Source organism: Oryctolagus cuniculus, chromosome 4, assembly GCF_964237555.1.
Source record: "Oryctolagus cuniculus chromosome 4, mOryCun1.1, whole genome shotgun sequence".
Lineage (NCBI taxonomy): Eukaryota > Metazoa > Chordata > Mammalia > Lagomorpha > Leporidae > Oryctolagus > Oryctolagus cuniculus.
Window position 1 is genome coordinate 10,946,284 of NC_091435.1, and position 15,312 is coordinate 10,961,595.

Sequence of the window (15,312 nt, forward strand, 5' to 3'; positions counted from 1 at the left end):
TGCATTGATTACAAGGATGCCAAAACCCTTAGAGGAAAAGAGGACGGGAAATGAAAATGGATAGAGGGCTGGGCACTGACCTGACAGTTAAGATGCCAGTGGGAACACCCACATCCCACACTGGCCGGCCAGGTTCAAGTCCTGCTTCCACTCCTGATTGCTGCTTCTTGCTAATGCCAGACCCTGGAAGGCAGCAGTGATGGCTCAATTAGTTGGGTCTCCGCCATCCATGTCAGGGATCAGGACTGAGTGTCCAGCACCGGCTCTGTCCTGACTGAAGTCATTTGGGAAGCAAACCAGTGTCTAGGAGCTGCCTGTCCCTCTCTCTCTCTCTCTCTCACTTCATTTCTCTAATAAACAATAAATATAGATTGTAATAGGATGGATATCTACATCCATCAAGAACTAAACTGATCTCTAAAAGGCAGACTATATGCCCCTGGATGTGCTGCTACCCCAGGACACTCTTCAAAACCAAAAACCAAATCAGAACCTTAAACTTCTACCTATGAGTCTATAAAATACACCTGGAGCAGAAGTACACAGGAAGTGACCAGCCAAATGCAGAAATGCAAGACAAAGGGTGTGTGGGTGTGTGTGTGTGTGTGGCTGTTACAAAGTAAGAGATTTAAGAAGCCATTTAAGTAAATACAATCTGTGACCTTATGTAGACTGAAAATTCAAACAAGCTAACTGTAGAGAGGCAATTCAGGAAATCTGAACAGAATAGTAAATATTAAAGAACTGCAGTTAGGTGTGACAAAGGTACTTTGGTTGTGTTTTAAAGTCCTCATCTTTTAGATGAACACCAAATAGTTACAGGCGAAATGATAGATCTGTGTTTGTTTAAAGGACTCCAGCAATAATTTGATTTAGAACCATCAACAGATGCCAAAACCAGCAGATTTTTGAAGAACAAAAAATTCTAACTCAAATTTTTTACTCCACAGATTTCTTAGCACAAGAAAAAGGTGTGTTTACAACTGAACAATCAGGTGCCTATCCCCTAAACCCGATGACTGCTTCAACAATCCCAACAGTGGGACAAACTGCCATGCCTCCCAGTATGACACAGTGAAATCCCCAGGGAACACTCCTGCCAGCGATGGTTAATCTACCTCTAATCATGAGCAAGCAACTACAGACAAATCCCAAGTAAGGGGTTCCACAAAACAGGGACTGCCACTGTCAATGACATGAGCCTTGACTGAACACTGGATTAAAAACTAAAAATTATTACTAGAATAACACCATAGACTTACATGAGGATTGTGGAATAATACTGTAGCAATGTCAATGCTGAGTTAATAGTTACGCTGTGGTTACGAAAAAGGCCCAAGTCCTAAGATTAAAGACATGTCAAGATGTCTGCAACCTCAAATGATCCAAATAAAAAAGTGACAACAATTACAGTCAGTTCTAATAATCAGTAATCTCAGCAAAAGCATTAAAGTGTTAAATTAACTATTCTAACAGCTTCTATTTTCGAAAGGGAAGGTTGGAGATGAGGTAAGATTGATGAATGGCAATGAACTACTGAAGTTTAAGTAACAGGTACAATCTGGAGATTCATTTCTCAATTTACTTTTAGAGATGCCCAAGTCTGTGCCTTAACTTTCCCTTCCATAAAATGGGGAAAACATGCATCTCAAGGCAACATCAAGATTACTAGGTAAAAAGGCCTATGGAGGAGGCAAAGGCATTTGGACGCGAACTCCAGACCAGAGTGCCTGGTCAGAGTCCCAGTTTTCGATTCCAGTTCTCTGCCAATGCACACCCAAAAGGCAGAAGACGACTCGTGTTCCTGGGCACCCCTGCCACCCACACTGACCTGGATGGAGCTCCAGACTCTTAACACAATGGACGAAAGACCTGTCTCTCAAATAAATGAAAATAAGTAAAAGTTTTCTTTAAAATGGAAGTCATAGGAAAACAATCGGGCATTCAACAAATACTCATCAATTCTTTCAGGTAAGACTGAGAAGGACCTTCAGAAAATGAAGGCTGCCGACTGACCACCGGCTGACTCAACTCCTCAAGACCTGTCTGCGTCTCCATCTTCCGCCCCAACCTGATGGCTAAAGCTTTTTTTTTTCTTTTTGCCAGGCAGAGTTAGACAGAGAGAGAGTTATACACAGTGAGAGAGAGACAGAGAGAAAGATCTTCCTTCCGTTGGTTCACTCCCCTAATGGCCGCTACAGCCGGCACTGCACTGATCCGAAGCCAGGACCTGGGTACTTCCTCCCAGTCTCTAGTGCAGGTGCAGGGACCCAAGCACTTGGGCCATCCTCCGCTGCCCTCCAGGGCCACAGCAGGGAGCTGGACTGGAAGAGGAGCAACCGGGACAGAACCCCGGGGTGCCGGTGCCGCAGGCAGAGGATTAGCCAAGTGAGCTGCGGCGCCGGCCAAGGCTTGCTCTTACAGAAGCTCCTGCCTTGCCCAGTCACCCTAAGTAAAACGGGACACTCCTTGTTTTCTCCCCATCCTGCTTTGGTTTTCTTCACCAAATATGCTAGTTGGTCTCCCTCACTAGGCTGACAGCACCACAAACCTGGAACTTTGCTTCACACTACACTCCTCAAACGTGCAGGCAGCACTGGCACCCAGCAGGCATTCAACACACATGGGAACTATTTCCTTAATCTCAAGAGGCTTAACTGCACTGTTAACTGCAGAATGTACTTTCTGACAGACACAGTGATCAAAAGCACGACTTCCAGCCTTGGAATATGCTGGTACTGGTTCGGCTATTTACAAAGCCATCTGACCTTTCTGCTTCAGTTTTTTTATTTATAAAATGGAATCACACTCTCCAACCATTAAAATGAAATATATCTTAAATAAATATATATATATATACACAGATGGGGGTACTTCAAAGAGTTTCTGGGAAAATATTAAAATACTGTGCATTTTCCATGAATCTATTGCAGACCCTCTACAGGCAATTCTTACTTCAATCAAACTCTCCCTCAAAGGCCAACCATATGCAATCAAGTCAACTTTTTGGTTCATTTTCACGTTTTTTCTCTTATCCTACTCGATTTCAACTCTGTGTTTCAAAAAGAACAGATTATAAATGGTTTCTCCTTGTTTTTCAAAGTGATTGAAGCAGAAAATATAAACACAAGTATCTTCCTGATGGAACAGATTCTGATTCTGCCAGAAGACCAAGTAATGAACAGAAGATTCTGAAAGTAGAATATTTATTTCCTTTTGAATGGAAAATTTAAAAATCTTATTTTCCCCCTCATGTGGAGAAAGTAAGATTTTAAGAAGTAAAAAAGGGGCCAGCACTGTGGCGTAGTGGGTAGGGCCACCACCTACAGTGCCAGCATCCCATATGGGAGCCAGTTCAAGTCCTGGCTGCTCCACATCTGACCCAGCTCTCTGCTGTGGCCTGGGAGGGCAGTGGAGGATGGCCCAAGTGCTTGGGCCCCTGAACCCACGTGGAAGCTCCTGACTCCTGGCTTCGGACCAGCCCAGCTCCAGCCGTTGCAGCCATCTGGGGAGTGAACCAACACATGGAAGATCTCCCTCTCTGTCTGCCTCTGCCTCTCTGTTAACTCTGCCCTTCAAATACATAAATAAATGTTAAAGAAGAAAAAAGTAGGTCCATAAATAGGTAACTTTAACAGTTACTCGGAAAGACTGGTGGAAATTTAAGTGAATGCAAAACAGGGGCAAAGTGTTCTAGATTGCGAATGCAGCCGCATCTTGCTATTTCAGATACTGCCAAGCAGAAGGGTATAAACATCTAGACAAACCAATGCAGACTGCCTTCTCTGAGCAGAAGGCAGGATATCTCGAAATCATAAGCAGCGTCCAGTGACTTCATCCTCATCAGGTAAAATATCTGACAAGGAACGTAACGTCAGAGGTTTTTCCCTTCACTCTTAAGTATACAGAAAGAACTTGAAAGTCCCTGGCCCTGGCATAGTCAACCCATGAGAAGGGCATTCTTATAAGGAAAACCGTGCTAACAAGCCTCTCCCTGATAGATACTCGTCCTTAAGGTTTCAAGCTCATATATTTCTAATTGCTTTCTCGTGATAGCTAACAAGACAGAAGGCAAGTAGTACACCAGCAAAAGAAAGACAATCAAAATCTAGTAAGTGATTAGGTCACTTCACTTACTTAACAGGTCAAAATTTAAAATGCAAACAGAAACTTAGGTACACCTGTCCTGTAACATAGCTGGCATACACCCTACCCGCACATTTAGCTTCTCACTCAACAGAACAATCACTGGAAATCTGAATCAAAACCAGCATGTGGAGGATGCTGCACATCCACACTTTCCACACAGGGCACGTGGACACAAACTGCAAGAGGGCAGGTACAGCTCTGCACCTGCTCACAGCGGCCAAGGCTGCATGCACACGGGCTCTCACAGGAGCATCTCCCAGCACCCGAAACGCAAGCGGGGGGTGGGGGGAGCTCCGCAGAGAAAGGCGTGTCAAGCTCATGCTTTCACTTGCAATCTCACGGCAAGGCTTTCACCTGCACCAGCTGAAGGACCCCTAAGTAAGCAGGCACTCCTGCAATGGGGCACTGGAGCCACAGTTCACACGACTGGGAGAAGGGGGTCAACTGTACTGTGCAGCCAAAGACACGCAGGAACAGCCTGGATCCAAGTCCGCGGGCCACAACTACCGAGAACTCATGGTTGCACCTCAACCAACAAATGTCATTTTCTACACACAGCAGCCCTGCAGAGGGAACAGTATTGCCAGCTCCTGAAGAAGTCAATAAAACGGGTGCGCATCACAGGGTGCTGATGCATGCTTAACGTAAGCTATCCTCCAAAGACAAAGTGAGCTATGACTACCAACTTCTGACAAAGCTCAGGCATACTTCGGGACGCATACTAAAGCCATGCACGTCTCTAAAGTCTGAACACTTCAGCCTAAATGCATAAAACATCATCAGTCTAGAACTAGGGACTAACCCTACCTGCCAGAACTGAACGCCACTGCTGTTTACTAAGTTGACTACCAGTCCTACTGTAACCCAGGGACAGCTAACAAGGTGGGCTTTGTCAACGTGCTGAGAGGTTCCTAGAAAGCCGAAAGCCAACCTTCTAAGTCAGAAATTACAAAATGACAGCTGTATCTGACCCACAGATACATCCAGTCCATGGTGCCTAAATATTTTTAATTGCCAACATCTTAAATCAGATTTCTTGTAAAATCTAAATTTCTAGCTGGGAGTAGGAGGACAGAGCCTGCGCACAAACACCACCAACTCCAGTGCTTGCCAAGCCAGAACTGTGTCAGGTGTGACTCAGTCTAGGGGTCTGACAAAACAAATGTACACACGTAAGCTTATCTTCTGGAGTCCCTTCACCGGTGAAGCAGGAATGGTGGAAAAGGAAGCAAAGCAGCTCAGTAACTTGCCTGAGATGACAAGGCTACCGGAACGACATCCTGGCAACCTCCCGCCTGCCAGTCACGTTCCCGCTTTACTTCCAAGAACCTTCCAGTGGAAGGATTACTGTTTTACAGCTGAGGAACGGTGACCGAAAATGGTACATTCTTCTATTCATTTTGAAAACAAAAATCAGAGCACACACTGATGCAGAAGCCTTCACACGCAAGATAATCATATCCAATCAAAAATATTTATTCACTCTAAGTATTTAAAACATATACATTCATCGATCTTTCACATGATGATGTCATAGCCCTTGGACAATGGTATCAGGATTCCCAATTGCTTTATGATTAAAGCTTCTTCTGTTTGGTCTATACCATATACAATGTATCATCTACAATCTCTACTTTCAGTTTAATTTACATGAAAAATTTTAAGAGATCCTCTTAAACCATCTACTTACAGAATCCTGAACTTCTGTTACTCCTCTCCCAAATTAATTAATTTCAACTCTATTTACCTCTACAGCTATTTTAGTGACTCACCTTTTATCAAGTCTTCCCCCAAGAATCCAGTTGAAAGAAAAAAAAAAAAACACTCATTTCATGAGTTCACATGGTACTTAAATTATAATAAAACAAAACTACGTGCAGTAAAATAGCCTCAGAAATCCACACAACTTCTGGTCGGCATGCAACTCACACAGATCAAGCACAGTGCACCGAGTTGAAAGCAATCTACTAGCACAAAAACCAACACGATTTATCGTATCAGAGAACTGTTCTAGAGACAATACTAATCCCCTCAAGGCAGCTGATTATCTGCCATATGTGAAAAGCACAGCAGAGGACAGAAATGAAACAGAACAGATCCTCAAAAATGTGTAAACTAGCAAAGGTCAAGATGCATTCACCAGTGACCTAATACAAAGTGGAATGTGACCCATGTGATCCGAACAGAAAAGCGTGCAACCAAGGATGCGTCACAATCTATACTCCTGAGGGTGCAGGCCCTCAGTACCTGTTTGATGCTCCAAATAGCAGATTTTCATGGGGATGAGACCCCAGAAAGGGAGAACATTCCAAACAGAGAAACAGTGTGATATAAGCACAAAAGGCGAATGGCATTTATAAAGATCTGCAGCAGTTTTACTTGGTATATGGAATGGAGAGTGGAAGAAATTCAGAGAGGTGGTTTAATAAAATAGGTTAGGAGTTGTATCAGAGGTAGCTTTGGACGCCAGACTCCATTCAGAATGTTCGAGAGGAGAGAGATGTGCTATGATTTGGCCAATGTTCGTACAATCAACTAGCATGGAAATCAGAAAGCCATCACTGGGGGCTGGCACTGTGGCATAGCAGATTAAGCCACCACCTGCATAGTCAGCATCCCATAAGGGCACCAGTTCAAGTCCCAGCTGCTCCACTTCCAATCCAGCTCCCTGCTAAAGCACCTGGGAAAGCAGCGGAAGATGGCCCAGGTCCTTGGGCCTCTGCACCCACATGGCAAACCCGGAAAAAGCTTCTGGCTCCTGGCTTTGGATTGGCCCAGCTCCGGCTGTTGCAGTCATTTGAGAAGTAAACCAGCAGAGGAAAACACTCTCTTGCTCTCTATAACTCTGCCTTTCAAATAAATATGTCTTTAAAAAAAAAAAAAAAGAAAGAAAAAAGTGAAAGAGAAAGCCAGCCATCACTATACAAGGACTTCTATTCTCGGACGTTGTGGCACAGCGAGGTAAACTGCCAACTGGGGCGTCCATATCCCCTACGTGCTGGTTTGGCTGGCGCCACGGCTCACTAGGCTAATCCTCCACCTGCGGCGCCGGCACCCCGGGTTCTAGTCCCAGTTGGGATGCCGGTTCTGTCCCGGTTGCTCCTCTTCCAGTCCAGCTCTCTGCTGTAGCCCAGGAGGGCAGTGGAGGATGGCCCAGGTTCTTGGGCCCTGCACCCACATGGGCGACCAGGAGGAAGCGCCTGGCTCCTGGCTTCGGATTGGCGTAGCGCACCGGCTGCAGCAGCCACTTGGGGGGTGAACCAAAGGAAAAAGGAAGACCTTTCTCTCTCTCTGTCTAACTCTGCCTGTCAAAAAAAAAAAAAAAAAAAAAAAAAGAGTGCTGGTTCAAGTCCTGGCTATTCGGCACTTCTGATCCAGCTTCCTCCTAACGCACCTGGGAGGCAGCAGATGATGGCCCAACTGCGTGGGTTCCTGCCACCCATGTAGGAGACCTGGATGGCGTTCCTGACTCCTGGCCTTGGCTAGCCTAGAGCCAACTGCTATAGGTATCTGAGGAGTGACCCAGCAGATGAACGTTATGTCACTCACCGCCACTCAGCATTTCAAGTATGTCTTTTTAAAAATGCATTTCAGCTGAATTCTCCTAAAGAATCTCAAGTACAACTATTTCTGCACATCAAAAAGTGCCTTTATAAGCAGGAACTATAATCCCATATCAAGGAGGAGACCAGCTAAGAAACTTGGGAGTCCAAGAAAGATAAGCAGTTCAACGAGGGCAAGCAAGAGACTCTACAGTATTGGGAATTCAAGAAACAACAGAATTTAGATTTGTGCATCCCTAGATGACAAAACACAGAGACAAAATAGGCAGAAATCAGTTTAGCACTAACACAGACAAGTTTCAGGGTCGGCAACTCGTTAAGTTCTGAGCATCAAGTCCATGGGGCCAAGGGGGACATCCGGGAGGCTACAAGCACAGAGCACAGGAGGAAAGGCAAGCTGTCAGCTTGTTACAAAAACAGCAAACCAACCAACTGTAAATCAAAGATATACTACACAAAGAAAAAGGAAGGAATCAAAGAGAAATGACACAAAACAGCGCCCTAAGAAGCCAAGAGAAATGCTCAATGAATCCAGAAAACCCTGTCTGTACACTGTAAATCAAACTTTGTCTGTAAAAGATCAGATAATAAAGGAACAGGGTTATGTTCCTATACAGTCTCATTCATGGGCTACAAAATTTATAATTCATATAATTTTCAATAATAAAATATTTTTCAGCTATTTAACTGTAAAATTCGTTCTTAGCTCACAGGCCATAAAAATACAGGTGGCAGTTCAGACCTGAGCCATGGGTAAACAATCCAGGCTCTCAGTTGAGACCAACAACCAGGACAAGACTGGATTAAGACAACTGGTTGGGGCCAGCACTGTGGCGTAGCACGTAAAGCCGCCGCCTGCAGTGCCGGCATCCTATACGGGCACCAGTTCAAGTCCTGGTTGCTCCACTTTCTATCTAGTTCTCTGCTATGGCTTGGAAAAGCAGTGGAAGAAGGCCCAACCCCTTCAGCCCCTGCACCCACGTGGGAGATCCCAAAGAAGCTCCTGGCTCCTGGCTCCAGCACAGCCCCAGCTGACTGGCCAATGTAAACCATGTGTGGAGTAAACCAGCGGATGGAGGACCTCTCTCTCTCTCTCTGCCTCTCAAATAAAACAAATTTAAAAAAAAGGACAACTGGTTAACTGTCCTTTTCCAAACTATTGAGCATACTCTTCCCTCTAGATAAGGTGGTAACTTACCAATTGATTTGACTAATTCTTTAAATTTGGTTCCCCTAAATGTGTCTATGGTCACACCTGAATACTGCTTTCTTAAAAGGAGTACTAAAATGAGGTATTCTCATCTTGAACAGATAAACCTGAAAAATACTAGGAATGAAAGCCAGTATCTAAGCCAGTGATAAAGCAGGAAAGCAGGATAATTAAATAGTAATTACAAGTTTGATAAAGTCTAACAACTTTGTATAAAATACTAATCATACCATAGTATTTCATCGTCATCTCTCTCCCCTTCCTCCCCTCCTTATGTTAAAACACTTCTATATTCCATTGGTTTTAGATGAGTTATACTACAAATAGAGCAAGAGTGCTAGATATTACTCTAGAATTCACTTCTGATTGCCTTGGAAAGTCTTCTTTAAAGTGATTTTATAGTCTGGAAGGTGAGAAGATTCAGTAGTAATCTGCATAAAAATTCTAGATATAATCTAGATTTTAAAAACTATAAACAGCAGTATTGAATGTGAATCACAAGCAATAACAAAAAAACCAGTGCAGAATGTCAACTGCTGGCAGGCTCCATACATACAAACCGTGTGTGGTGAGGAAGACTCCTCACCCCTAAGCCACTGCTTGTACTTTAGCTGTAGCTCAAGGGCAGGAACAGGGCTCCTTCTTCAATCACTTGCTGCAGCAATGAGCTGTAACCCAAGAAAACTTTAATACCAAGTGAGAGCATAGCAGTGCCCACAAGGCTCAAGTCTTTGATTACTGGAGAACTGTTTTAAGCTGCCTGGCTCCACGCATACAAAGCAGACAGAGACTATCAGATGCAAGCTGAGCTGTTCACAGAGGGTCTACGAGAAGACAGGCTTGGCCACTGGACAGAAACGTTTCCATCCGAACGACGTCTCCCAACAACTGACAACGGAGGTTCCACCGTGCCTACTTATCAAATGCTGTGAAGGGAACCAAGCTACGAAGACACCTGGAGCTGGTCAGATCCATACATGAGCTCATTAGTACCCTACACCTCCAAATACTCCCTAAAATGCAAGCATTTTACAGGTATTACTTCCAGAAGATCCTAACTTGAATACAACTCTAAAACAAAAATAAAACTTTTGCCACATTTTCTAATCAAGAAAGCTTGAGTGAAGAGAAACAGAAAAGAGACACTTGGGGCCGGTGCTGGGCACAGCAGGTTAAGCTGCTGCCTATAGCACTGGCATCCCATATGGGTGCTGGGTGCCGGTTCCAGTTCTGGCTGCTCCACTTCTGATCCAGCTCCCTGCTAATGCACCTGGGAAGGCAGTGGAGGATGGTCCAAGCCCTTGTGCCTGTGCACGCACATGGAGACCCAGAAGAAGCTCCTGGCTTCGGCTGGGCCCAGCCTCAGCAGCTGTGGCCATTTGGGTAGTGAACCAGCGGCTAGAAGACCTCTCTCTCTCCTTCTCACTCTGTAACTCTACCTTTCAAAATAAATAAAATCAAACTTTAAAATAAATAATAAACAAACAAGAGACTCTTCCCTGCACAGAGGAATATCTATTTCTCATGTTTTCGGAACTGGATTATCACTACACTTTCCCCTATCTAAAAACGCCACGTTCTAAGTTAAACACATTTTTTTCATAACATTTTTACCCACAAAGAACTATTTCAATAAGTAATTTTAAAACATAATCTGCTTTTAATGAAATTAGAGTAATGAACATAAACATTTCATCATTTTTTTAAAACAGGAACATAAGATCTCCAAAGTAACTATCCATTTCTTTATTCCTATGAAAGCAGAATACATACAAGAGGATATATATATGTATAAATGCTACTTTACTATACACACAATCATTTAGCAAGTAAGCTAGTTATTATTTAAACCATTAAGCTTTAATTCTTTATGTAAAAATTCTTGAGTGGTAAATCAGGAAAAATGTTTTCCTGGGCTTTCACAAGTTTAAATGGGAGAGGTTTCCTAAAGTTCAGAGAAAACATAGATAAGGAAGAAAACTATGCATGAGTCTTAATTTTTTGCACCAAAATAAACTTGTCCTTTAATTCCATTTTCCACAAACTTTTTTAAGTACCCTCACACCAAATGTGATCATCTGAGCAAACAGAGTAAGATGTAACTACCATGGTCCTCAACTAGGTAATCCAAAACATACATGTATATAAAAATACAGCAGTTTTCTCTTCCAAACTTCCTCTTCCTATACCCACCCCTGGAGTAAAAGTCTTCTACAGATTTACACAGCGCCTCCTGGCCTCTCCTTCAGTCCATGGCTTCAGCACTCGTGTGCTGGCAACTCAGTTCTTACCCAGCTGAAATGAATCACCCCTAACTGAAATGAATTACCAAGCTTTAAAATCGAATTACAAAGTGCAATCAGAGGACATCAGCCTTTCCGGGGACTCAGAAGTCAGTGGCAGGGCTCACCTAGGAAATGCACGGTCCCTTCCTTCTCTATCTTCCAGAGTTCCCACTGCAGGGAGACAAGGTGGAGGTGGAGAGAGCACTCACCATCTCACAGGCAATCCGTTTCTGTTTCAGTTGCTGAGACGAGACTGCCTGGGACTCTGCAGCTTTGGTCTTTCCTCTGCATCTACGGCCTTCCACATTGTGCCTCTGAAAACCATCTTTTGCAGATAGGAACAGAACCTCTTCCAATGCTATCTGATAGAGGTGCCACAGGACTTTCAAATGTTTTCATCCTGGAGATTCTTCTATTAGCTTGATCTAAGACTGGTCTAAGCAAAGACTGTAATCATCGTCCTCTTCAAAGGCCTGGTGTCACCACACTGATCCCACACTGTGTCACAACGCTGCATTTAGCCATACATACCTACTTTTTGTCCTGAAGTAGGGAGAACATAGAAAATGGTAACTTTTTTATATTCACACATTAAAATTCGAGCCATACAATACCTGAAATAAACGTCTTCTTGGGGAGGCTGGTGTCTACATAAACAGAAACGCAGACTTGGCAGTACAACCAGAGCAGACTCATCATCAACTCCCAGGGACAGACTGACAGACACACAATTGTACACTTCGGTGAGGCCGATTCTCTAACTCCACTCTCAGACAGGACTCCACTAAGGGATTCTATTACAGTGCCAAGTGCTACGAGAGCCTCAACATAGTGTCCGCATTTTATATTTAGAAACTCTGTAAGCTCAATTTTATTGAGTCAAGCTAGAGGTCAAAGAAAATAAAATAAGGGGGATGAGGGTAGGGCGAGGGACCACCTTCCAGGAGATTACCAATGCTCTTAGGCTTCTCGAGTGCCACAGAACACACAGCAGCCCAAGAGGCAGCCACTTCTGGATCTGCTAGAATAAAAGCTGTCCATCACAGCATGTTTCCTCTCCTCCAAGCCACAGAGGATGTGGGGAAAGGGGAAGACGACAAAATACAGGACCAATCTAGAACCAGGAGGGTTCCTAACAGCCCCTGCAGCAGAAGGAACTGCTTGGGGCAGCACTGCGCCTGCCCCAGGGCCTTCAAAAGTGTGCAGGCACAAAGTGGCACTTCACGTTTATAAACCCCAAATTACACATCCTATTTTAGAATCCAACCTTCTCAAGTTGAAAGCAAACAAAATTACCCAAAACCTGTCTTTATGACACATTTACAATCTACTCAAAGATAAGTTCTTAACAAAAAGTGGAGTTTCTGTAGTTGTTTAATCTTACTTTATTTAGGTCAAGGATCATCTCCATACAATTTTTGTTACAAGATTCTACCTAAGACCATGGAGCCCACCTCCCCCCTCCAATGAGCTGCTCTTTCCAGAATGGTCTGGTTTGGTTTTGTTTGTTGCCCCCTGCCCTTGGGCAAGAATTTCAAGGAGTTTATTATTTTAACCAAACTACATATACCTTATCTGTACTAGAGTAAAAATTGCAACCTCCACATCCAAAGTCTGTGAACCCTGGTTGTTACAGCATACAAAAAGAAAAAAAAAAAAATAGGTAGCATGGTGAAGGAAACACATTTAACTAACATACTCGTAGCCATGTTAAGCTACACACTTGGCAGCTGTTATCAGAAACAGAGAAGTGTGTGGGTCTTCATTTCAAGGTTCAGGGGCGCGTTAAGCCTACAGGTTACCTCCTGTAGCCACTGATCACCTGCTAGCTACCCAAGGAAGTTAACAAAAGGCGTTTCAGTAACATTTCCCACGTTCTGTAATATCTGCTGAAAAAGAGGTTAAACGGACGGCGTAGAGAGTTCCACTTAACTAAAAACGGCCTTTGGGTAACTTTTCCCGTGGTTCCTACTCGTTTTAAGCCGTGTATCCTGGTAAAAGCCGGGAGCAAGATCTGTCAGGAGGCTGGGCAAGACATCAAGCTCTCCCCGGCGGGCGCCGGGAGAGCAGGCAGGGGGACACAATGGCTCGCGGGGACGGAGCCTCCGGACCCGGCTCGCGGCCCCAGTCAACCATGTGCACAGGCCAGCGTCCGTTCTCGGGGAGCCTGGCCAGCATCCTAGGCTTCAGTTCACCCCAACCTGGCGGCAGTCCCTCGGAGACTGCCCCGAAGCCGACACGGGCTGCGTGCAGACGTAGTGGTGCGCCGAGGCTTACTTGGAACCGTCCCGGGGGCGGGGAGGCGCTCCCACGCTACATTACCGACTCCGTGGGGGCGTCGGGCGAAGCGCTGCCTCCGGCCGCCCCGGTGCTGGGCAGGGTCGCTCGCCGGCCCTCCACACCTGCGCGCCCCCACTCAACATCAAGCACACGCCGGGCGGGGCGGGGCGGGAAAGTGTCTTCTCGGGGCGCACAAGGCCCCCGCCCGGGTGCCCGCCCCGGGGCGAGGGGCACCGGGAGCAGGATTCGCGCTGAAGTCGGAGAGAGAGAGAGAGAAGTCCCGGGGCGGGCTGTTTTTGGTGCGTGTGTTTCCTCAACGTGCGAGCGGGGTTCAGAGAACTGCACAAACACGCTTTGCAGGAACGGTTTATTGAGCGCCCGGCGTCCCGCGGCGGCCAGCAGCTTCACGAGGCGGGAGCGGGCCGGGGCGCCCGCGCGTGTCCTCCCGCGCACCTTCGGAGGGGGCTCCCGCGGCCCGAGCCGCCCCACCCCCCGCCCGGCCGCGTGCGAGGCACACCCTCCCGCGCCGCGCGCCGCGCGGGCACACCCCCGCCTCCCGCGCGCACGCGGCCGGGCCCTCCGCGCGGACGCCCCCCACCCCCACCACGGGCCGCGCGGGGAGACCCGGGGTCCCGCCGCCGGGGACGGAGGGAGGCGGCGGCCTAGCGGCGGCGGCGGCGGCGGCGGCCATGGCGGGGGCACCCACGCGGGAACACGCGCTTCGGAGGGAAGGTCACTTACCCGCTGCATGGCTTTCAGGATCAAAGCCAGCTCGTAGCGGGGCATTGCCCGAACGCTCGGCGCGCGGCTCGACTCGAGCCGGCTCCCTGGACGCGGAGGGGCGGGGAACGGCTGGACCCGCGCCGGCCGGGGCGGGGTGGGGGGGTCCTGAGGGCTCCTGGGCCGGACAGCTCCCGGGCGGCGAAAGCGCTCTCCGGCCGCGCGAGCCCGGGCTTAAAGGCGCTGGCAGCTGCGCAGACCGCACGCCCCGCCCCTCGGCGCGCCCCGCCCCCGCGCGCTCGCGCGGCCGCCCCGCCCCCTCCCGCCGGCTGCGTCGCCGCCGCAGCCGCGGTCCCCGGGGCGCCGCCCGCGCCGGGGTCCCTGGCCTGCGGCCCGCGGCCCGTGGCCGGCACCCACTCGGGCCCAGAGTCGGGCCCACGACCGTGAGCGGCCCGCAGAGGCCGCTGGGGTCCCCCCCTGGGCGCGCCCTGCCTCCGCCGCCGCCGCGCGTGCTACCTACGGCTCGCGAACCGGGTGGAACTTTCCATCGCTTCCGTCTCATCCTGGGCGGCGAGTGCGCGTGCGCCGCGGTGCGGTCTCGTCCGCGTGCGTGTGTGTGTGTGTGTGTGGTGTGTGTGAGCGCGCGCGCGCGCCCCTCGCCCGCCGATTCCCGGCGAGAGGCAGCGCACCGAGGAGAGGGGGGGGTTTCCTCAGCGGGACCCCCCGGGCTCTCCCGGCCCGCGGCGCCCCGAGGCCCCTTCCCCGGCGAGGGTGCGCGAGGCGCCCGCCGTGGGCCCCCCGCGCGCGGGTTCCGTGCGGCTGCACCCCTCGGGGGCCGCGCGACCTTGGGCGGGCTGCGCCTGCGGGGAGACGGGGGACGCGGTGCCCGTGAGGCGCTTGCCGCACCTCCGCCCCGGAGCGCGGGGGCGCCGCGTGCGGTTGCCGGGGGCGAGCTGACGCCGGGACGCTCGCCAGTATTCTTTCCGCGTGTGCTCGGCGTGCATTAAAAAGGATGCGCCGAGCCCCCGGGAGCCCCTGCATCCCTCCGGACCCCGGGCCCCTCCCTCGCCGTGGCCTCCAGCGGTGCCCAATGCGATTTTGTCGC

The 15,312-nt window shown here is 48.3% G+C and overlaps 2 protein-coding genes across 6 annotated transcripts in view; both read right to left on the minus strand.

Annotated features, from left to right (window-relative positions):
• SLC5A3 (solute carrier family 5 member 3) overlaps positions 1–14,367 on the minus strand; it is a 33,592-nt gene extending 19,225 nt beyond the window's left edge. Inside the window, exon 1 of one of the 3 annotated variants that reach the window (XM_051833547.2) lies at positions 14,229–14,367. The gene's annotated coding sequence lies outside the window, so the exon portion shown is untranslated. The other 2 variants (XM_070071684.1, XM_051833550.2) reach the window with 2 other exon arrangements.
• MRPS6 (mitochondrial ribosomal protein S6) overlaps positions 1–14,827 on the minus strand; it is a 67,314-nt gene extending 52,487 nt beyond the window's left edge. The window contains exon 1 of one of the 3 annotated variants that reach the window (XM_070071862.1): positions 14,728–14,827. In XM_070071862.1, coding sequence (XP_069927963.1) covers positions 14,728–14,769 — 42 coding nt within the window. In that variant the 5' untranslated portion in view covers positions 14,770–14,827. Of the gene's footprint in view, positions 1–11,416; positions 11,551–14,228; positions 14,409–14,727 lie in introns of those variants that run through there. The other 2 variants (XM_070071861.1, XM_070071863.1) reach the window with 2 other exon arrangements.
• Between the last annotated feature and the right edge of the window lie 485 nt (positions 14,828–15,312).